The 23,456-nt window shown below is 39.7% G+C and overlaps 1 protein-coding gene across 1 annotated transcript in view; it reads right to left on the reverse strand.

Moving 5' to 3' along the window:
* Grip163 (gamma-tubulin complex component 6) overlaps positions 1-23,456 on the reverse strand; it is a 916,232-nt gene that overhangs the window by 169,649 nt on the left and 723,127 nt on the right. The window contains exon 27 of the mRNA XM_090384619.1: positions 2,979-3,033. Coding sequence (XP_090240745.1) covers positions 2,979-3,033 — 55 coding nt within the window. The remainder of the gene's footprint in view (positions 1-2,978; positions 3,034-23,456) is intronic.

A 23,456-nucleotide genomic window follows, 5' to 3' on the forward strand; every position in this document is an offset into this window, starting at 1 on the left:
ATTTAACACAATAAAACTCAATTTAACACAATTAAAAATCAATTTAATACAATTAAAAATAAGAAAATTAATTAAAAGAATTTAACAAAAAAATTGCAAAATGATTTTCCTTCCTGAAGCTGGCAACACTTTTCAAACATATGTTGTGATCACAGGAATGAAAATTACCGAATCAGGGTGAATATGAAACTTAAATAGGGATTATTTGTCTTCGCGGATGTGCGTAAAAGCCCATGAATTTGAGATCAGATAGGGCCGACAAACATTAACAGAATTTTCGTGTAATTTAATTTCTACGGTTTCTGCAATTAATAGTCGCGTATAATTACGTTGGCCACTAAGTATTTTGGCCTCGTTAAATAAAAAAGTATGTTTTTCGTTAATGGCATAAAAGGCTAATTCTAACGCTGCTGAACGAGAAGCATGAACTGAGGCCGCATGTTGATTAACACGAATATTCAAAGGAAAGCGGGTTGAACCTTGGTAAGACAAGTCGCGATCACCGCAAGAAATGTTGTATAGCAGGTCATTAATTTGTGTTGCGAATGAGGAAAAGGACTGAGCAATTGTTCAGTATAGTGTGTAATTTCCGTATTGGCCTGGCCACAATTTTAAATTCAGTATCTTTTAAAGAATCTGTTAAGCTGCTTGTGCCACTGTTCAACATATGGGACAGAAATAAAGTATTTTTTGATATTACTGTTGTTGGTTGGTGTAGTATTTTGTATCCTATCCTTAGCTTGTACTCTAATTCGGATTATTGTGGCAAGGGGATAAACCCTGTTTAAGAATCTGCTGGTTAATATTTGTATTTCTGAGTCCAAAGCAGATGCCGTCGTTGAATATTTGTAGGCATTCAGAAATTGATTAAAGATAATTGATCTTTTGTAGCTGAACGGGTGATAGCTGTTATAATGTAGAAGCATACCGGTGTTTGTAGGTTTTGATAGATGTTAAATTGGATTTTATACGAGTTTCCTGAGTAAGCTTGAAATTTAGAAAATTTGTATCCGTATCCTCCCTTTCCAATGTAAATTTGAGTCTAGAATGAATAATATTAAACAAATGTAAAATGTCTTGGATAGTACTACTATCAGTAATAACTAGAACATTGTCTAAATACCTCCCATAGTATGTGATATGGGGTTGAAAAGGCGCCAAATGTATATGCTCAATCATTGAGAGCATTGGCAAACCAAAAATTTGTTTGTACACTTTGTCCCGAAAGGTGATATAGTTGGCCTCAACTAACGGTTTAATTAAGCAAAAAATTTCCTTAACAGGAAGCTTTGTATAATTAATTGGTATCGAGTTATTATTTAACATATCCCAAATAATATCTAATGTGTATTCAATGTTTACATTCATATATAATGAGGTAACATCTAGTGAGAATAAATTGTCATTGTCACCAAGTCTACAGTCCTTAAGGGTATTAAATAATGTATCGTAATTCTTAATCCCAAATTGCAATACAACATAACAATATAACATACACTATTCCTGCACTTTTCGGTCAGGTAAAATTACACAAGCTGGATTTCCCATTCTGCGTATTGTTTCCTACAGAAACTTGCCATTTTTATTCTCGGCCATACATGTATATAGCATTATCAAACCCTTTAGGCAGGCGATACAATTTGGGATTAACAGATACAATTAACAGATTCTTTAAAGATACAGAATTTAAAACTGTGGCCAGGCCAATACGGAAATTATACACTATACTGAACAATTGCTCAGTCCTTTCCTCATTCGCAACACAAATTAATGACCTGGTATACAACATTTCTTGTGGTGATTGCAACTTGTCTAACCAAGGTTTGATGCGTTTTCCTTTGAATATTTGTGTTAATCAACATGCGGCCTCAGTTCGTGCTTCTCATTTAGCAGCATTAGAATTAGCCTTTCGTGCCGTTAACGAAAAACATACTTTTTTTATTTAACGAGGCCAAAATACGTAATTATACATGACTATTAATTGCAGAAACCTTAGAAATTAAATTACACAAAAGTTCTGTTAATGTTCGTCGGCCATATCTGATCTCCGATTCGTGGGCTTTTACGTGCACGCGCGAAGACAAATAATCCCTATTTAAGTTTCATACTCACTCCTATTCGGTAATTTTCATTCCTGTGATCATGACATACGGTCGAAACGCGTTGTCAGCTTCAGGAAGGAAAATCGTTTTCCAATTTTTTCTTTAAATTCTTTCAATTAATTTTCTTATTTTTAATTGTGTTAAATTGAGTTTTATTGTGTTAAATCGATTTTTAATTATTTTTAAAATTATTTGTTACTCTAATGTAAGTGTTTCGATTTTTTTCATTTTAATTTCTGGAGAGTATCATACGGAAGTGTTCTACGTACTATAATTTTATTATTTCATCTCTTATTATTTTACAAATATTGATATCAACGTAGAACGTATTGAGCATTACAGCTCTGGTTCATACTATCTAAGAGATAGTTTATAAATAAAGAGGTCATACCACTCTGCTTAGTTAAATCAAAAATCAAATTACCAAATCAAAAGATCTGACAATGTGAGAGTGAATGAAATACACAGATTCTCACTTTTCATTCCTTCACTTTTCACGGGGAAGAAATGAAAAGGAAAACAAAGTTGAGCATTGGCTAGACAAAATCTATAAAGCTGTTGTCATTAATACAAAGACTTACTAGTACAGGAGTTGCTAAGGTTAAAATTTCCTGTTCATATATTTGCTACAAATGTCAGAATAAATTGTATTATTAAATTACACTAGTTTATATTGAAAAGGATGAAAGGATCAAAAAGTTTAATGCACAAGAAATTCATCAATATTTGCATTATTTCCTATAAGGTTTGAAAATAGTAATGGTTTTTGTATGTTCGATACAGATATGGATATGCTTGATATGGATATGCTTGATTACCAATTGTGTTTATTTCACAGAGTAATAATGAAACTATTTTAAAACAATTAAAACCTACCTATACAGCTGAAGTTGTCTATACTGTGGATTATTATCCAGATGATGGAATCTGGCTGTAAAACAAGAAGTCAAAGTAATGGCAATCAGTAATTCCAATTAATCATAGCAAATATGGCAAACTATTGATCATCATTTATTAGTATTCAAATTGAGTGATTTACATTCAGCTATACCATATTTAATTAAAAAAATAAATAAGTGGATTTTATGAGTGCCAACTTTTTGTATTCAAGTTTTGTTTTCATGTGAAATAAAAAGTACAATAATATATTAAAAGAATGATATACTGAAAAATTTAAAACTTTAAAGACAGTTCCACAAAAATTAGGAGCACATTTTATTAGGTTCATTTCATTTTTATTTCACTGATTAACCCACAAAGATGTGCAGGAGAACTTTACAATTTGCTGATGTACTTATGAGGCTGTGCTTCTGAGATCCTGTTTTTCAGATTATATGGCAATTGTTGTGATTATACTTCTTCCATTGCAGACAGGTACTCAATCATTTATCAAACCTAAATTTGCATGGTAATTGTTGGTTATGCATATAATTGAAAATTTCCAAGAATCCAAGTAACACTTTGTAGTAGATATGTGTTCACTGGTGCCTGCTGATCAATCAACACATATCTACTAGTGACAAATGGGCCTGGAGTACTGGGGTCCATTGTTTAATAATTTTTCAAATAGATATTTACAGTATACCCAGTATAAAATAAAAATATAAGTACAAATTCAGTAGCTTTCGGAACTCGTGTCCCTTTATCAACTGACAAATTTGAATACATTACAAGCAAAGTGTGGCACGTTACTCATTCGTCATTGTTGTAGCACGGACGTGTGCTGCCTTGCGCCAGTGATCATCCATCAATAAAATGGTTGTCTCCATGATGGGATGTATACGCATGCCTTTCTGGCGATTTAATGCCTTAGGGTTGTTTATTATGTTTAGTGACTCTAGCCATAGGCGGTGGTGAAAGTGTCGCGCGTGGTCCACTATCTCAAAGTCGCGCTTGGGGTCAAGATCGTGGTTGGTAGCCCAAAAATGTTCTGCAAGCGCGGACTGGTCAGTTTCGGCAAGCCGGATTGCTCTGTCGTGTTCCGTGAGGCGATCCTGGAGACGTCTCGATGTCTCACCTACGTAGCAACTGTTACAGGCCCTACAGGTGATACGGTACACTACATTGCTGCGTAAGACAGGTGTGACAGGGGTCTTCACACTGGAGACAAGTGAACGTAGGTTCCTACCTGGTAATTGCACACATTTGATGTTGTAACTTCTCAGGATCTTCGAGATACGTCCTGACACTCCTGGATAGTACGGAATGTAGGCGGATGATATGCCGACTTGCTTCGGAGGTCTTGGGTTGGAAGTAAGTTCTTGTGCCTGTAACAAGCATCTGTTTAGTACATGGGATGGATAACCGCATCTGGTTAGGTCCGCCTTCACACGGGAGATCTCGTTACGTCTAATTGTGTCGGTGCTGGAATGGCTCCAGGCCCTGGAGAACAGGGTGCGGGCAGTGCTATTGAGATGGCTTGGAGCGTGGCCGGACCCGTAGTTGGTGAATTGACCGCACCACATGGGTTTGCGGTATACTGAGGTCTCTAGATGTGGGCCTACGCGATGCACTAGTACGTCCAGAAACGGGAGCGAACCGTCCACCTCTGATTCTACGGTAAACTTGATGAAATTGGATAGAGAGTTGAGGTATTCTAGTAGTACCGTTTCAGAACCACGTGGTATTATGGTAAAAATATCGTCGACGTATCTACACCACGTTGTAATAGGTGTAGGTGGGTTCTGGTGTATCTGCTTCTCCAGATCTTCCATGGCGATGTTAGCTACTACGGAACTGACAGGGGCACCCATAGCAGTGCCATGTACTTGTTTGTAGAGTGAGTCTTCAAAGGTGAAGATGCTGCTAGAGAGGCATAGGTTGAGGGCGGTACAGATGTCATCAGTGGATAGTGACGTCCTGGATTGGAGGCTTAAGTCGCTCTCAAGGAGCCTTCTGGTGCAGTGCACGGCCTGTTGGACGGGAATCGAGGTGAATAAAGAAACCACGTCAAATGATGTCATGACAGAGTTATCAGGGATTGAAATGTCCTTAATGATGTTAATGAATTCACTGCTGTTTTTAACGGTGTGAGATGTATTACCTATAAGAGGCGAGAGGAGGCTCGCGATGTGTTTGGACAGTTCATACGTTGGGGCACTGCAGCAAGACACTATAGGTCTGAGAGGAATACCCGGTTTATGGATCTTTGGTAATCCGTAGAATTGCGGTAGTTGGCAGCCAGTAGCACGTAGAAGATGGTGAGTCGCGGTCGGGATCTTCTTATCTTTAAGCCATGCGTGGACAAGTTTATTAACATTTGCTTCCAGACGTTTCAAGACTTTAACGGGAGGATCAGGTAGAGGTTCATATACGTTAGGATCGAGTAATAGGGCCAAGGCTTTCTCTCGGTAGGTTGATCGGTCCAGCACAACAGTCCGGCGCCCTTTATCCGCAGGAAGTACAACGATGGAGTTGTCTTTTCTTATAGATGACAGGGCGGCACGTTGGCGGTGGTTGAGGTTTGAGCACGTTTTTCGAGTGTTGCGGAGGACTGCGGCAGTCTTGAATCGGATCTCGTTGGCAGTTTCTTCGGGAAGGTTGGTAATACTGAGATAGTGGACTTTAAGATAGTGGACCACGCGCGACACTTTCACCACCACCTATGGCTAGAGTCACTAAACATAATAAACAACCCTAAGGCATTAAATCGCCAGAAAGGCATGCGTATACATCCCATCATGGAGACAACCATTTTATTGATGGATGATCACTGGCGCAAGGCAGCACACGTCCGTGCTACAACAATGACGAATGAGTAACGTGCCACACTTTGCTTGTAATGTATTCAAATTTGTCAGTTGATAAAGGGACACGAGTTCCGAAAGCTACTGAATTTGTACTTATATTTTTATTTTATACTGGGTATACTGTAAATATCTATTTGAAAAATTATTAAACAATGGACCCCAGTACTCCAGGCCCATTTGTCACTATTCGATCACTTTATGGCCATAATACCTACAACGATTGTGCACAGTTGCAAAAGTGCTTCCTCTCAATAGCTCGCTACAAGCAACATTTACGCTTCGCACACAGATGCAAAAGCAATCGAATTATACCTAAAGGGTTCCGATACAAAGCCCCGTTCCACAACTCTCATATGGATCGTGCCTGCTTTAACTTCAGCCTACGCACATTAAATTTGTGGATATCCCATCTCCACCGTGAAATCAGGAACGCTGACTACAACAAGTCCAGACTGTTACAACATCTACAAGGTAAGGTCTCGCCTATTGTATTTACAAACCTTATACATACCATCTGCCATCGGGCTAGTCAGACCTCGGATACCTACCGTTTACGCCAACAGCGCAAGTTCATAAACTTGAGCATAGAAACTAACTCCTTAAAGACGAACACTCGTTCAGACGACACGACTTCTTTCGTCTTGAATCTAAGTAACAAACAACTGTCCAACGAGCAGCTGAGTGTTTTATCAAACGGTATGAAATTCGCCGTTATACCATCGAAACCTCCCATCACACAGCTCGCTATGGGTATAGAAGCCAGTATTACCAACCTTCCCGAAGAAACTGCCAACGAGATCCGATTCAAGACTGCCGCAGTCCTCCGCAACACTCGAAAAACGTGCTCAAACCTCAACCACCGCCAACGTGCCGCCCTGTCATCTATAAGAAAAGACAACTCCATCGTTGTACTTCCTGCGGATAAAGGGCGCCGGACTGTTGTGCTGGACCGATCAACCTACCGAGAGAAAGCCTTGGCCCTATTACTCGATCCTAACGTATATGAACCTCTACCTGATCCTCCCGTTAAAGTCTTGAAACGTCTGGAAGCAAATGTTAATAAACTTGTCCCGCATGGCTTAAAGATAAGAAGATCCCGACCGCGACTCACCATCTTCTACGTGCTACTGGCTGCCAACTACCGCAATTCTACGGATTATCAAAGATCCATAAACCGGGTATTCCTCTCAGACCTATAGTGTCTTGCTGCAGTGCCCCAACGTATGAACTGTCCAAACACATCGCGAGCCTCCTCTCGCCTCTTATAGGTAATACATCTCACACCGTTAAAAACAGCAGTGAATTCATTAACATCATTAAGGACATTTCAATCCCTGATAACTCTGTCATGACATCATTTGACGTGGTTTCTTTATTCACCTCAATTCCCGTCCAACAGGCCGTGCACTGCGCCAGAAGGCTCCTTGAGAGCGACTTAAGCCTCCAATCCAGGACATCACTATCCACTGATGACATCTGTACCGCCCTCAACCTATGCCTCTCTAGCAGCATCTTCACCTTTGAAGACTCACTCTACAAACAAGTACATGGCACTGCTATGGGTGCCCCTGTCAGTTCCGTAGTAGCTAACATCGCCATGGAAGATCTGGAGAAGCAGATACACCAGAACCCACCTACACCTATTACAACGTGGTGTAGATACGTCGACAATATTTTTACCATAATACCACGTGGTTCTGAAACGGTACTACTAGAATACCTCAACTCTCTATCCAATTTCATCAAGTTTACCGTAGAATCAGAGGTGGACGGTTCGCTCCCGTTTCTGGACGTACTAGTGCATCGCGTAGGCCCACATCTAGAGACCTCAGTATACCGCAAACCCATGTGGTGCGGTCAATTCACCAACTACGGGTCCGGCCACGCTCCAAGCCATCTCAATAGCACTGCCCGCACCCTGTTCTCCAGGGCCTGGAGCCATTCCAGCACCGACACAATTAGACGTAACGAGATCTCCCGTGTGAAGGCGGACCTAACCAGAAGTACATGGCACTGCTATGGGTGCCCCTGTCAGTTCCGTAGTAGCTAACATCGCCATGGAAGATCTGGAGAAGCAGATACACCAGAACCCACCTACACCTATTACAACGTGGTGTAGATACGTCGACGATATTTTTACCATAATACCACGTGGTTCTGAAACGGTACTACTAGAATACCTCAACTCTCTATCCAATTTCATCAAGTTTACCGTAGAATCAGAGGTGGACGGTTCGCTCCCGTTTCTGGACGTACTAGTGCATCGCGTAGGCCCACATCTAGAGACCTCAGTATACCGCAAACCCATGTGGTGCGGTCAATTCACCAACTACGGGTCCGGCCACGCTCCAAGCCATCTCAATAGCACTGCCCGCACCCTGTTCTCCAGGGCCTGGAGCCATTCCAGCACCGACACAATTAGACGTAACGAGATCTCCCGTGTGAAGGCGGACCTAACCAGAAGTACATGGCACTGCTATGGGTGCCCCTGTCAGTTCCGTAGTAGCTAACATCGCCATGGAAGATCTGGAGAAGCAGATACACCAGAACCCACCTACACCTATTACAACGTGGTGTAGATACGTCGACGATATTTTTACCATAATACCACGTGGTTCTGAAACGGTACTACTAGAATACCTCAACTCTCTATCCAATTTCATCAAGTTTACCGTAGAATCAGAGGTGGACGGTTCGCTCCCGTTTCTGGACGTACTAGTGCATCGCGTAGGCCCACATCTAGAGACCTCAGTATACCGCAAACCCATGTGGTGCGGTCAATTCACCAACTAAGGGTCCGGCCACGCACCAAGCCATCTCAATAGCACTGCCCGCACTCTGTTCTCCAGGGCCTGGAGCCATTCCAGCACCGACACAATTAGACGTAACGAGATCTCCCGTCTGAAGGCGGACCTAACCAGATGCGGTTATCCATCCCATGTACTAAACAGATGCTTGTTACAGGCACAAGAACTTACTTCCAACCCAAGACCTCCGAAGCAAGTCGGCATATCATCCGCCTACATTCCGTACTATCCAGGAGTGTCAGGACGTATCTCGAAGATCCTGAGAAGTTACAACATCAAATGTGTGCAATTACCAGGTAGGAACCTATGTTCACTTGTCTCCAGTGTGAAGACCCCTGTCACACCTGTCTTACGCAGCAATGTAGTGTACCGTATCACCTGTAGGGCCTGTAACAGTTGCTACGTAGGTGAGACATCGAGACGTCTCCAGGATCGCCTCACGGAACACGACAGAGCAATCCGGCTTGCCGAAACTGACCAGTCCGCGCTTGCAAAACATTTTTGGGCTACCAACCACGATCTTGACCCCAAGCGCGACTTTGAGATAGTGGACCACGCGCGACACTTTCACCACCGCCTATGGCTAGAGTCACTAAACATAATAAACAACCCTAAGGCATTAAATCGCCAGAAAGGCATGCGTATACATCCCATCATGGAGACAACCATTTTATTGATGGATGATCACTGGCGCAAGGCAGCACACGTCCGTGCTACAACAATGACGAATGAGTAACGTGCCACACTTTGCTTGTAATGTATTCAAGTCAGTTGATAAAGGGACACGAGTTCCGAAAGCTACTGAATTTGTACTTATATTTTTATTTTATACTGGGTATACTGTAAATATCTATTTGAAAAATCATATCTACTATATAGATAATTTTACTGCCTACTAAGTTCACCTGTCAGTCATTTTGATGCACATTCTTATTTACTCATAGAGGCTTGAATGGATTTTATAAATGACTGACACTGTGGTGAACATGCCATTTAAATGTTATCTGTTATTAGAAGTTTTTAATTTTGTGTTAAAATTCAAAATATGCAAATGGTTATATGGCCATTCTTGTTAACATATAACTCAGATTTGCAGTTGCAAAATAAAGAAAAGTTTATTGCAAAATAAAGAAAAAGCATTTAGATTTCAGTACCAAAATATATTTTATACAAAACTATTTTGGGGGACGAGAAAAGGATAACTGAAGAACAGATGTGCAGAAATTTGTTTTCAGCCAGAGAGCAACTGATTGAATAAACTTCCACCTAGAGTTATGGAACTCAGTAGTTTAAATATAATTAAAGCATTGGAGAATTTAATATAAGGAATATGCAACTGAAGAGAGCAAAAGTTTTTTTTTTTTTGGCTGATTCTGTATAAGCCTTGTTTCCTTGCATCACTCTGCTAATAGTAATACAAATAAATTTGCCGACTGGGCTAGCCAGATGGGTAAAGTGCCTACCAGGCAACCCAAAGGTCGCGGGTTCGAATCCCGCCTCGGGCTTGGATCAGAGTAAAATGAAAAAACTTGGGGAGGTGCATTATGGCCACAGAAGACAATGCGCCAACAACTAACAAAAAACAAATAACTTTAAATCAATCATTACAAAAGCCAGAAATTCATATACATGTCCCATTAAGGAAATATAGCATGAAGATGATGTCAAGGCAGGTGAATAAGGAACTAGGCAGTTTAAAGATAGCATGACGCTTTATAATGAAAAGCACTGAAGAATATAATAGTTATCCCACAGTTAATAATTCAGTTGGTCTGTAACAGACCAACAGAAGAGGCTAGATTCACAAAAGCAGAGAATGAGAAATCTGGCTAAAAGAGGAATGACACAAGGAGGCTTACACATATGAAAATAGAAAGAATTTACATTTTGAGGGTATAGCTCTAAAACAGTTTTCACAGAACACCCGCCAGATAATCCGGCAAACTGAACATATTGGTACCTCTATAGATCAGATCAGATCAGATCAGATCAGCTAGTGAATAATCTCGCGCCTCTACTCTACTCTGCCAGCCAGTGAAATGTATATGTCAAGGAGTTTGATATATCCTTGCTATGTGTATCCATAACCAAAAATTTCATTAATTCATGTGTCCCCCCTATTTCTACTTTATATACTGAATGCAACACAAACAATCAAACTAATTGAATCAAATTATCTGTAGGAACTCTCTGATTAAGTTGTATTTCTTTTTTACTTGGCCTTTGTAAGTGATTAAGGAACCATAGTTGATTTCTGCTGCTATTGTTACAGTATTGATACAGACAACACTTGGAGGTCTCTACGTAGTTCTGTAGAAGGGTAATCAGTATTGTACAATTTTTTCTTTTAGCCAAGAAATTTATTTCTAGTAAGGCAATAACTAATTAAAACTCTAGCATCATACATATAATGAATGTATGATGCTATGCTATTATACATGCATATAATATAAACTTGATAGCATAATACATATTATTACATTTAGGTATCTATCAGTTTAGTGTAATATTCTAAAGTTAAATTGAATTTAAATGAAAATCATGCTTAAGACTAAAACAGCAAAGCAACGGGCTCAGAGTAGTGTGGGTGCTGTAGCTTGGGGAGAACTGAATGGGACAGTTCTCTTATGAATACTGGCTATATGAAATGTGCCACTTGTGTGATGTTCACAGGCCTATGTGGAATGGGACATGATAGGGCAGGATGTTTTTGTGTGTGTTAGGAGTAAAGGAGTATGAGGAAATTAGGTGTGAACTCGGCATTCTGATGTGTGTTTGAGAGCTTGAAGAATAGGGTGGATGCCCTTGGAAGGAATTAAAATGGGGATCAATCAATTCTCAGCTGAAAATCTCAAAACTAGAGCCCTCAGTTGTGCATTAGGCAAAGCAGAATGCACTGGTCCCACAGTAGGTAATTATTTTCTGTGACTCTATTGTCAGGGAAACAGGAGATATATTGAGCTAAAAGGATAGAGTGGTATAGGACCAAGGTATGCATGTCAGGGGCAAAAGTAGATGACACTGTGGAGTAAACATGATCTTTTAAGAGCATGAAAGATGATACTGTTGTACACGTAGCACGAATGATATTAAGAGTAGGAAATCTGATGACCTACTTAACAAGCATAAGACAATGTTGAGAAAAAGTTGCAAGTCACGATTAAATTTAAAAGTCTGCAATCCTGCCCAGACAATAGGGAGCACATGTTAAGAGCTCTGTCAGAAAATTGAGCTATGGGGAAACTGTGCAAGGCTCATGGTGGTGTAGAATTTTTGTCAGCATGGTCTGTGCTTGTTTACAGGAGAGAGAGAGAGATTATTTTTTACAGGGATTAGATACATTTAAATAGGAATGCAAGGAATTTTGCCAATGTCGAGGAGTGTTAGGTGGGTTGGAAAACTCATAGTTTGGGGGATTACACAGATTAATAGATTAACAAGCATTGCAGGCAGAGGTGAAAGTGATTCTTGCACTGCTTTTAGTGGAACAATGAGCAGCCTGGGAAGCAAGGTGTTAAAGATTTCAAGCCTTGCTGTGGAGTCGTCATGGAAAACAAGAGAATACATTATTGTTGTTTGTTGTTTTATGGCACAATGGCATCTAAAACCATAATGAGCCAAGTCAAAATATGCAATAATGCATCAAATATATATTTGGTAACCTAAACAAGTAACCTTAACCTTACAAGAGGTAAATGTATATATCAAAATATAAAAGTATAAATTCAAATAAGCGTGTATAAATTGATGGACTGTTAAAAGTTAAAAACGTTAGGCATATCATCTCTGTCATTTACAATTTGGCCGAGTGTAAATGGTTTGGCCAGATCAACAAAATTTGTAAAATATAAATGGCATGCATTGGTGAAAAGCAGATATTCAATAAAAATATGTATAATGGTTAAAATAGTTTTACAGTTCTCACCGATAGGTGGGTCATCTGACCTCAGCAAGAAAGATGTCAGATTACTGTGCAGATGTCAGTTGTTTTTGCTATGTGGAGCCAAGCAAAAACAACTTACTCTCTTCGGACCCAGCATAGACTGGACTGCCAATGCCTAACTACAGGCTTAATTTGATATAGTTTGTGGCCTGTCCATGCCAGAAATCTTGCCATTGAGTTTGCATATTATTTACCAGTAGTCTGCGTAGGGGACCAACAAACTATGGTTATCTAGGGAAAGGCTGATTTTGCAGCAGTATCAGCTAATTAATTTCCCCTGATCTCAATGTGGCATGGTATCCAGCAGAAATGGATGTCAAAATCTGATTCCATGAGAGAAAAATGCATCTGTTAAATCTGGGACAGGAGCAGATGAGGGTTCTAAGTCACTGATAATAGAGTCTGCAACATGCTTGATGAATCAGTATTTATCATATGCTTTTGGTAATTGCTATCTTTGATGAGATAAAGAGCTATATCAATTGTGTGCAACTATGCACTATATATGGAATTTTATATGTGGATACTGTTTGTGGATACTTATTGGATACTGTTTTCGGTGGAAGGACAACTGATAACATATACGATTCTGATTTCAAGCAATCTGTGTACCTTGGCAATAAGTTGGAATACTGTGCATGAGAACATGTGAACGCAAGAGTAAGAGTAGGTGGATGTGTACTTTCATGTAGAATAATTCTAGGAGCATAGTAAACAAATTTGATGAATCTGATGAACTGATTGGATCATCAAATGCAGCCATTGGGGAAATATTGGACACATGGTGTCACTCTGACATATAGGATGCAGAATTTGAATACAGATAGTTCTTGACTTTATGAATTAATTCGTTCCTAGTGCACGTGTGTAAAACAAAAACTCGTAAAGTGGGAATTAATTTCCCATAGTTATAATGTTAAAAATAGGGGTTACGTTATCAACAATGAAATTAGTTAGCTAATTAGTTTATGTTTAAACAATGATTGATTTATCCAAAGAAATGAAAACGTAGCCTGTGAAATCAAGCAAATTATAATAACAGAGAAATTATTTATGACTTACAAATGTAAAAGAATGTCTATTCTTCATTATCATCATCAACTAAATGCACACTCGTTGATCACTCATTATTGGCTCGGAACTCATTGGTTTGTTACACAATGAGTCGTCTTCTTCAGAAATGCTTCAAGAGGTGTTTATTTCCAAGATAATCTTCTCTTTTATTTATAAATTTCAATAGCATGCATAAGCATTTTTTAACGGAACGCACAAATTGCAACTAACACGATTTGTGTAGAGTAACAAGTTTACGAAGCTTTAAAAAAAAAAAGGAATGAAGAGAAGATTCTGAAAATTTAGTTATGTTTTTTATACGATCGAAGATTTCAGTAAAGGGCAAACACATTTCACCATAATAACATAAAAACCCACATAATTCCAGTGCAAATTGATTTTATTGTTTTTATTATTTTATGGTCATGAATTCCAGAAATGTGCTTTAGAAAATATCACAAAGCTGTTCAAAATTGGTTCTTAAAATATGATAATGATGAAAGTGTAGTGCATTTTAATGATTTGAATTGGTAACTAATACAATTTACACTATAAAAACGAAATATTAGGGAGTAGTGAAATTTTGAACTTCTGAGGTCGTGGAATGAATTACCAAAAAACAATGTGTTATTGGGTTCACATTACGATATTTTCGTGATACAATGGTAACGGATTAATATCATAAAGTGGGAGTACACTGTATTGTATAGCTACGCGCATAGTTTGAAATGCGGTATTTATGAATGTTTAACATTCATTTTTTGCAATTAATATTTTTGATTTTGTTGATACTTGATACTTGAAAAAAAAAAAAAAAAATCGTAAACCCGGGAACTCGTAAAGTGAGAACTGTCACTTTATAACTATAACTTTTTAACATACTATAAGCAGTATGATTTGTACAGAAAGGACAGGAGAGGGAAGTTGTGTTATGATCTTGGTTAAGAAGCATATTAAATCTAAGGCAATGCATGCAGTTAACATGAATGCTCAGTGAAATGTTGAGTCAGTTTGATGTGACATAACAACACTAGGAAAACGAAAAAATGAGAGTAGGAGTGTGTGTGTGTGTGTGTGTGTGTGTGTGTGTATAGGACTAATAAGGAGTCTGGGTACAAGGTTATTACCATGTTGGCCAAGATTTTTGCAGCACCAGCAAACACTAAAATTTTATATATATTTAGTAGATTTATTGACTTAATTGTTATACTAAATTATTTTCTATAAGCAGCTTTATAGTCCTAGTCAAGCTCCTTGGTTTATTTGAATTTAGATAGTCATTTTGAAAGTTAATACTTAGTGTCTGTAGATCTTACCATTCGTAACTTGCCGTCACTGTTATATGATACGGAATAGTGTAACATAAATCGCAAACTTCATAGCATAAGCTTTAACATAAAACTAAATAGCAAACTATGCAGCACTATATTCGAAATCAGTTAGATTAGTATAAAGTTATTAATTAATCGGTAAAATTTATTAATCTTATTAAATTTCATTGTTAAGTAAATTATACTTAAACGGAATCACAACTCAGACTAGAGCAGTGGGCACCAAGTAGCAGTAGTATTGTGTCTTGTGGGAGAACCGAAGGGGGCAATTCTCCAACGCAACACAGTCTAAAAAAATGTGAAATGTTTGCAGACCTGTCTAGAACAGGACATGATCTAGCCAAGGAGAATGTGTATGTGTAGGGTATATGCCCTCAAAGAAATTAATATGAGGGGCACATCAAGCTCTCAGCTGTGCAAATTAATGCCAGAGCTCACTGCTGTGCATCAGGCAACAAAGTGACAATCTTCAAGGTAGAATACGCTGTCCCACAGGAAGTAGTTATTTTGGTGACTCTATAGTCAGGGAGATGGAGAATATATTATGCAAAAAGGATAGGTGGAACAGGACTAGGATATGGTTGCCAGGGGCGAAAGTTGATGGCGTTCTAGGGCAGATATCATCTTTTAAGGGCACAAAAGGTGACATAGTTGTACACATTGGCATTAATGACCTTAAGAGTAAGAGATCAGCAGATTTACTTAACAAGTACAGGTCAATCCGGAAAAAAAGTTGCGAGTATATGATGAGAGCCTTGTCAATCAATCAGATTGTACAAGACTCACGGGGTACAATTTTTTTCAGCATGGCCTGTTTGCTAACAGGAGAGACTGCATCTACAGGGATAGGATACACTTAAATAGAAAGGATACAAGAACATTTGCTGATGCTATCAAGGCAGTGTTAGGTGGGTCAGAAAACTGCTAGCTTGGGTTATTCACAGACGAAAAGATTAACAGTGGCCACATGTGTACTAAACACTAAAGACTAATTCTTCAATGATGTTTCCCAATACTTCTGCTCTATTTCGAAAACATGGTCATGGCAAGTTTTCCACCTTTCTTGAGTTATACTAGCTATTCCTTATTTCGTTTATTTCGTCATAGGTGCCATATTCAGATCTGGAATATTTTTATTTTGAATAATATTTTTCATTTGAGCCCATATTAATTAAATGAAATTTAATTCCCAATTATATGGCAGTAATCTTAAGGCAATGTGTCTGAGCTAATGTAGCATTCTACCCACTGTGTATGTTTCTGGAATGTTGAAATGCCTAATAATTTCTAATAATTCACATTTACGCATGCTAGGCTGTAATGATATATTGTGTCTCACCAACCACTCTATATTACTTTGTTTCTGTATATTACTGTATATTACTGGAGACTAGGCAGGTGCCTAGTCTCCAGACACTGTAATTTGCAAAACTTAAGCCTTTTTTCGTAAGAGCAACCCTTTGTTCCATTCACTAATCTTGTTAGCCTTCTCTGTTATCAAAGGCCCTAACAGAATTCGAAGGAATGGACCCCACAAGAACCCACGTGACACCTAAGCAGAGGCCAAATAAAATCCTGTGGAGAGTAACAGACCACCTCAATCAGCAAATAATGCCACATTATCTTGACAACAACAACGGTGCAATGCTGGAGGCTATCCACACAGCTGTATACTGTGCTGCCATAGTAGCTACTAGGATTAATGAAAAAGAAACGAGAGACCAGCAGCAGAAGAACCGAAAACAGAAGGAACCACCAACTTGGAAAAGAACACTTCAGCAGAAGATGGAAGAACTGAGAGTCAAGATAGGTCAGTTGACCTAGTACCAACAGGGTAATAAAAGTAAGAAATTGATCGGAAAGGTGAAGAGCATCCTCAAGAGAGAGCATCCACAGCAAACATGAGACAAGAAATCAGAGAATAGAAAAATACTTGGACACACTGAAGCAGAACCTCCTCACACTCAGCAAGAGACTACACCAATACAAAGAGAGAGCTCCCAGAGGAAAATAAACAACCGAATCTTTGATGAGGACCAAAGAGCCTTGTACAGGAAACTGGGTGAAGATGAGAAAGCAGGAAATGGACCACCCGAGAAGAAGACGATCGAGGAGTTCTGGGGAATATCTGGAGCAATGAAGTAAGACATAACATCAGAGTACCCTGGATAGAAGTAAACCAGAAGAAAACCAAGGACATACAAGAGATGAGAGAGTGGGAGATTCGAGAAGAAGAAGAAGAAGTAAAACAGTCGATCAGGAACACCCACAACTGGCGAACCCCAGGAATTGACAACAATCACAACAACTGGTACAAGAACACCTGCACACACAAGCACCTAGCAGAGCAGTTCACTAGAATAATAAGGCACCCGGAGACAATCCCAAAGTTTCTCACCGAAGGAGTCACATATCTGAAACCTAAAGATGAAGATACAAGAAACCCAGTGAAATACAGGCCAATTATGGCCTGTATTTCAGCGATGTACAAGATCCTGACCAGCTACATAACCAAGAAGATATCAGAACACTTAGAGAGTCAGAACATAATGGCCGAACAGCAGAAAGGATGCAAGAGGAGGAGCAAAGGATGCAAGGACCAAATAACAATAGATGCTGCAGTTATGGAGCAAGACTATAAGAAGCACCGCAACCTATACACGGCCTACATCGATTACCACAAAGCCTTTGACTCCGTACCTCACAGCTGGCTAATAGAGACCCTGAAGATCTACAAGGTCAATCCGATAGTGACAAACTTCCTAGGAGCAACAACAGTGAAATGGAGTACCACCATTAAGGTCGAGAACATCACAACCAGGCCAAACCCCACTAGAAGAGGAATCTTTCAGGGAGATCCTCTGAGCCCACTGTGGTTCTGTCTAGCACTCATCCCGCTATCCACCATGCTGAACGGCAGCAAGTATGGATATAACCTCAAAGAACGAAGAAAGAACCTGTACACGCTCACCCACCTGATGTACATGGATGACATCAAGCTCTACGCAGCAACCAAGAAGCAATTCCAGCAGTTAGTCTGGATCACCGAAGAATTCAGGATGGAATTTGGTCTAGACAAACGCAAGACCCACACACACTGCATCAGGGAAAATTAGTTGGCCAAAACTACCAGCAGCTGACTGGTAAAGAGATCGATGCTATGACAGAACGAGAGACTTATAAATACTTAGGGATGATGCAAGCTCAGCAGTTAGAGCACAAGGAAATCAAGAAATGCCTGACTGAAAAATATCATCAGAGACTCAGAAGCCTGCTGAAAGCAAAATTAGCATTAGCATTAGTAGAGGCATTTGATGCAAGAAAGCAAGCTTATGCAGCATCAGCCAAAAAAAAAAAAAAAAAAATAAATAAATAAAAAATAACCACTTCCACTTCACCCCTCTGTTCGTTCGAAATGCCTGTCCAGCTGAGCCTTAAACTTATTTAGGCTATCAACTTCCATGACAAGGGATGGAAGACTATTCCACTAACCAACCACCCGCTGGCTAAAGGCAAATTTCCGCACATCTATCCTACATCTGTCTTTCCTCAATTTGAATTTATGCCCTCTCAGGTGATTATTCTGAGCAAGAGGAAGAATCCCATCAGCATTGAGCATGCTCAAACCAATCAAGGCTTTATACACTTCTATCAGATCACCTCGCTGGTGCCTAGTCCCCAGACACTGTAATTTGCAAAATTTAAGCTTTCTTCGTAAGAGCACCCCTTTGTTCCATTCACTAATCTTGTTGCCCTTCTCTGTACTCGTTCCAGCATCTCTACATCCTTCTTGAAATGAGGCCTCCAGACCTGTATACAGAACTCTAGGTGTGGCCTGACCATTGCCTTATACAAGGGAATAATCACCTCCTTATCCCTGCTAGAAAAATTCCTATATATCTTCGACAATAAACCATGAGCTACTCTTGCAGCTTGTCTGCACTGCTCAGAAAACTTCATATCTGCCTGCACAACCACCCCCAGGTCCCTTTCATTCTCTACCACTGTCAGTGTAGTACCAAAGAGTTGATATGTTGCTCTGGGGTTGCTGTTTCCCATATGTAGTACTTTTCATTTGCCACCACCCAGCCCATCTGCTCAACCTTTCAAGATCCTGTTGCAGTAGCATAGTGTCAGTAGTGTCCTTGACAACCCTGTCAACCTTCGTATCGTCTGCAAACTTGATATACCATCATCAATATCATTTATAAATACAGAAAACAATAATGGACCCAATACTGAACCCTGAGGGACTCCACTAATAACATTAGTCCACGATGAGCAGTGTCCATTGATTACCACTCTCTGCCTACTCCCCCTCAACCACTCCTTTATCCATAGCAGCAATTTGCTTCCAATGCCACACTGCTCCAATTTGTGCAGCAGTCTTCCATGTGCAACAGTATCAAAAGCCTTTCTAAGATCCAAGTATATAATATCAAAGTTATTCCCTGCATCCAGTTCTTTTGTGACTGCATCATAGTATCCAATCAAATTGGTCAGGCAAGACTTCCCCTTAACAAAACCATGCTGTGTCTGAGCTATAACTGAAGTCTTGTCTAGATGATCCTGCAGTGCTTCTTTAACCAGTGCCTCCATTAATTTTCCAGGAACAGAAGTTAAAGTAACACGTCTATAATTACTTGTGTCGCCCTTTGAACCTCCTTTGTGAATTGGGGTCACATTTGCACATCTTCAGTCCATGGGTACTTCCCCTGAGTCCAAGGAAGCTCTCATAATTATGGCTAAGGGATTGCTTACTTCCTTTGCTGCCTCCTTTAATATAACTGGATAGATCCCATCCACCCCAGGTGCCTTTCTTGTATTTATCTTCAACAATTTCTCCTCCACTTTACAAGATTCTCTAGCTTACTGCCAGAGTTGAATACACCTCTGGCATTCCCCTCGCTAAATAACTCCTCATGTGTGAATGTCGATGCAAAATATTCATTTAGTTTGTTAGCTACCTGAGCAGGATCATCAACAGTTGACCCATCAATATCAAGTGGACCAATCTGATTCATCCCCTTCCTTCTAGAGTTTACATAAGTAAAGAACTCTTTGCTGTTTTTCTTTGCATCCCTTGCCAAAGATTTCTCGTAATCTGCCTTCGCCTGCCTAACCTCCTTTGTAACTTGGTTACAGATCAACTTGTATCTATCATAGGCTTCTGTGTCACGTGTTAATTTGTATGTATCGCATGTATTTTTCTTCTCTGCCATATGTCTCATTAGTTCATCTGACATCCACTTAGGCCTAAACCTTGAACAATATTTCTTAGTTGGTATGTAAAGCCTAGTAGCTTCCAAGATAAGTTCTTTGAATGCTTCCCATTCTGAATTTGCTGTTGGTAACATCATCAGTTGGTTCCACTGTATAGAATTTAAATACTGTCTCAGTCCATCATAGTCGCCTTCACGAAAGCAATAACCCTTCCCTTTACCCCTAATGGTAGTTACCTCTTTGAGTAAATCCCACTTCAACACACTGTGATCACTGCCACCTAGTGGTTCATTTACCTGCAGATTCTTAATGCATGAAGAATCACTACTGATAATCAAATCAAGAGTATTACTCCCTCTAGTTGCCTCCCGAACATGCTGATGTAGAAAACAATCATCCAATAAATCCATAAAAGCCTTGCTAGTGTGTGAGTGACCAGCCCCCAAATTCCAGTCAATATCTGGGAAATTAAAATCCCCCCATTATAAGAATCTCTGATTTACTGGCCCACTCTATTTCCCTGTACAGTTTCTTATTATACTCATCAGAGTCATTAGGACTATAGCACACTCCTACTCTCAATTTTGATCTCCCAATGCTTATGTCACACCAAACTGACTTGACACTGCACTGTCCAGCAATGTTGACTGGCTTCACTTCCTTGGATTTTATGTATTTCTTAACTAATAGCATAACCCCTCCTCCCTTCCTATCCTTTCACATTGTACTCCCCAAATTCCAATTCTGGATTCCTTATATCTGTGTGACACCACGTCTCTGAAATCCCCACAATATCTGCCTTTGATGTTTTGAGCAATACCTCAAATTCATCAAATTTATTTACTAAACTCCTAGCATTGGTGTACACACAAGTATATATGCACCTGTTCTTTTTCTTAGCTACCCTAACACAACCTATGTGTTTATTTGTACCCCAATGATTCCCAGCAGTCTCTGAAATATCCTGCATCTTATTTTCCAGGCTGTGGCTCATTCCAATAGAAGCAGTGCAAGAATCACTTTCACCTCTGCCAGTGGCTACTGTTAATCTATTAGTCCTTGTATCCCCCCAATCTAGCAGTTTTCTGACCCACCTAACACTGCCTCGATAGCATCAGCAAACATTCTTGCACCCTTTCTATTTAAGTGTATCCCATCTCTGTAGAAGCAGTCTCTCCTGTTAACAAGTACAGACCAGGCTGAAAAAAATTCTACTACTTGAGCCTTGCACAATCTTTCCAGGGCCGAATTGATCGACAGGGCTCTCATCATACTCCCTCCTATCGTGTTTGGGCAGAATTGCAGACACTTTCAAATTCAACCCTAATTAAACGGAGGGAACACAGTTAAAGCCAGAAACACCTATGCAGCTCCAGTACTAACAAATACTTTCGGTGTCATAGATTGGACTAACACCAAGCTAGAAGATATCATGCGGAAGACAAGGACAATGATGACCAAGAGCTGCAACATCACCCGAAGTCAGCAGGGGAGAGACTAACAATAGCTCGAAAAGAGGGAGGAAGGGGCCTGATAGAGCAATAGAAAACAGCAATAGTTAACCTGAAGGATTACTTCAAGAACAACAGAGCAGAACTCCACCAGGCCATAAGGAAGATAGATAAGTGGTATGCCCCCACTCAACATAAGCGAGGAACCCCCCCTTCCACCAGGCGGTACAAGAAACGAAGTTAGAAAGATGGGCAAAGAAGAAGACACTCCATGGCAGACACTACAATGACCTCCATCAAGATCACATTGATAACATTGCTTCCAATGCATGGCTCACAAGCGGGACGCTCTTCCCCGAGACCGAATGATTCATGCTGGCCATCCAAGACCAGGTAATCAACACTATAGAAACAGACCGGACATAACTCTTGTGGACAAGAAAGAAAAGGCTACCTATCTGATTGACATAGCAGTGCCCAACACTAGCAATGTCCAGAAAACCTATGAGGAAAAAACTAAGAAGTACATGAACCTGAGACATGAGGTCAAGGAGATGCGGCATATGCAAGAAGTATCGACCACCCCATCATCGTGTCAACCACCGGTACGGTGCCAAAGACTCTACATAGCAGCCTAGCAGAAATAGGTCTCCCAGAGAACGCCTACAAGGAACCACAGAAAGTCGCAATCCTGAACACCTGTAGGATAGTCAGAGATTTCTAACACCATCAGTAACAACAGACATTACAACCACCCTGCGTACTTGGTAGCAATACCCATCACGGAGTGGAATCCCCCAATCAGGGAAATAATATAAGAGCAACAACAATAATAATTATATATCTATGCCAAATCACAGATTCTAAAAGCTCTATCAATATTACTATTGTATGTTATGGTCTACGTGACAAGTTAAATTATTATATTTAAATTATTAAACTATAAATTATAATACTACTTACATGACACGTAAGTAGTCCTATAATTTATAGTTTACAATCTTCTGCGATATATGATTACACTGCTACAAGTTACGTAGAAACTTCCATTGCTATATTGATATGAAAACAATGATGGCAGAATTCGAAAGCTAATATCGATACAATGCAGGCAAAATAGGTTGATTGGTGTACGAGGTTATCGACGTGTTGGACAAGATTTTGCAGCCATGGCAAATGCTAAGTTTTTAATTATATTTAGCCATTTTATTGACTTAACTGTTACATTAAATTATTTTCTATAAGTAGCTTATAGTCCTAGTTAAGCAGCTTGGTTTATTTTGAATTTTGATTGATGGTGATTTTGAAGGTTAATACATAATGTCCGTAGATTTTACTGTTTGTAACTTGCCACCATTGTTATACGCTACAGAATAGTGAAACGTATATCCCAACCTAGATAGCGTAAGGTATAATGTAAAACTAGATAGCGAAACACGTAGTAGTAGTGGCATGTGATGCAAGAAAGCAAGTGTATGAGCTTATGCAGCATCAGCCAAAAAAAAAATCACACCATTGCCTCCAAATGATGCCTGTCCAGTTCCTGCTTAAATTTATTCAACCTATCAACTTCTACAACGACAGATGGAAGTTTGTTCCAGCAATTAACCACCCGCTGGCTAAAGGCAAATTTCCGCACATATATTCTACATCTGTCTTTTCTTAATTTGAATTTATGACCCCTTAGGTTCGTAATCTGAACAAGTGGAAGGATCCCATCAGAATTCAACATGCTCAACCCATTCAAGGCCTTATATACCTCAATCAGATCACCGCGCAGGTGCCTAGTCTCCAGCC

This window comes from Mastigoproctus giganteus, chromosome 11 (genome assembly GCF_048544385.1).
Source record: "Mastigoproctus giganteus isolate SK-2022 chromosome 11, ASM4854438v1, whole genome shotgun sequence".
NCBI lineage: Eukaryota > Metazoa > Arthropoda > Arachnida > Uropygi > Thelyphonidae > Mastigoproctus > Mastigoproctus giganteus.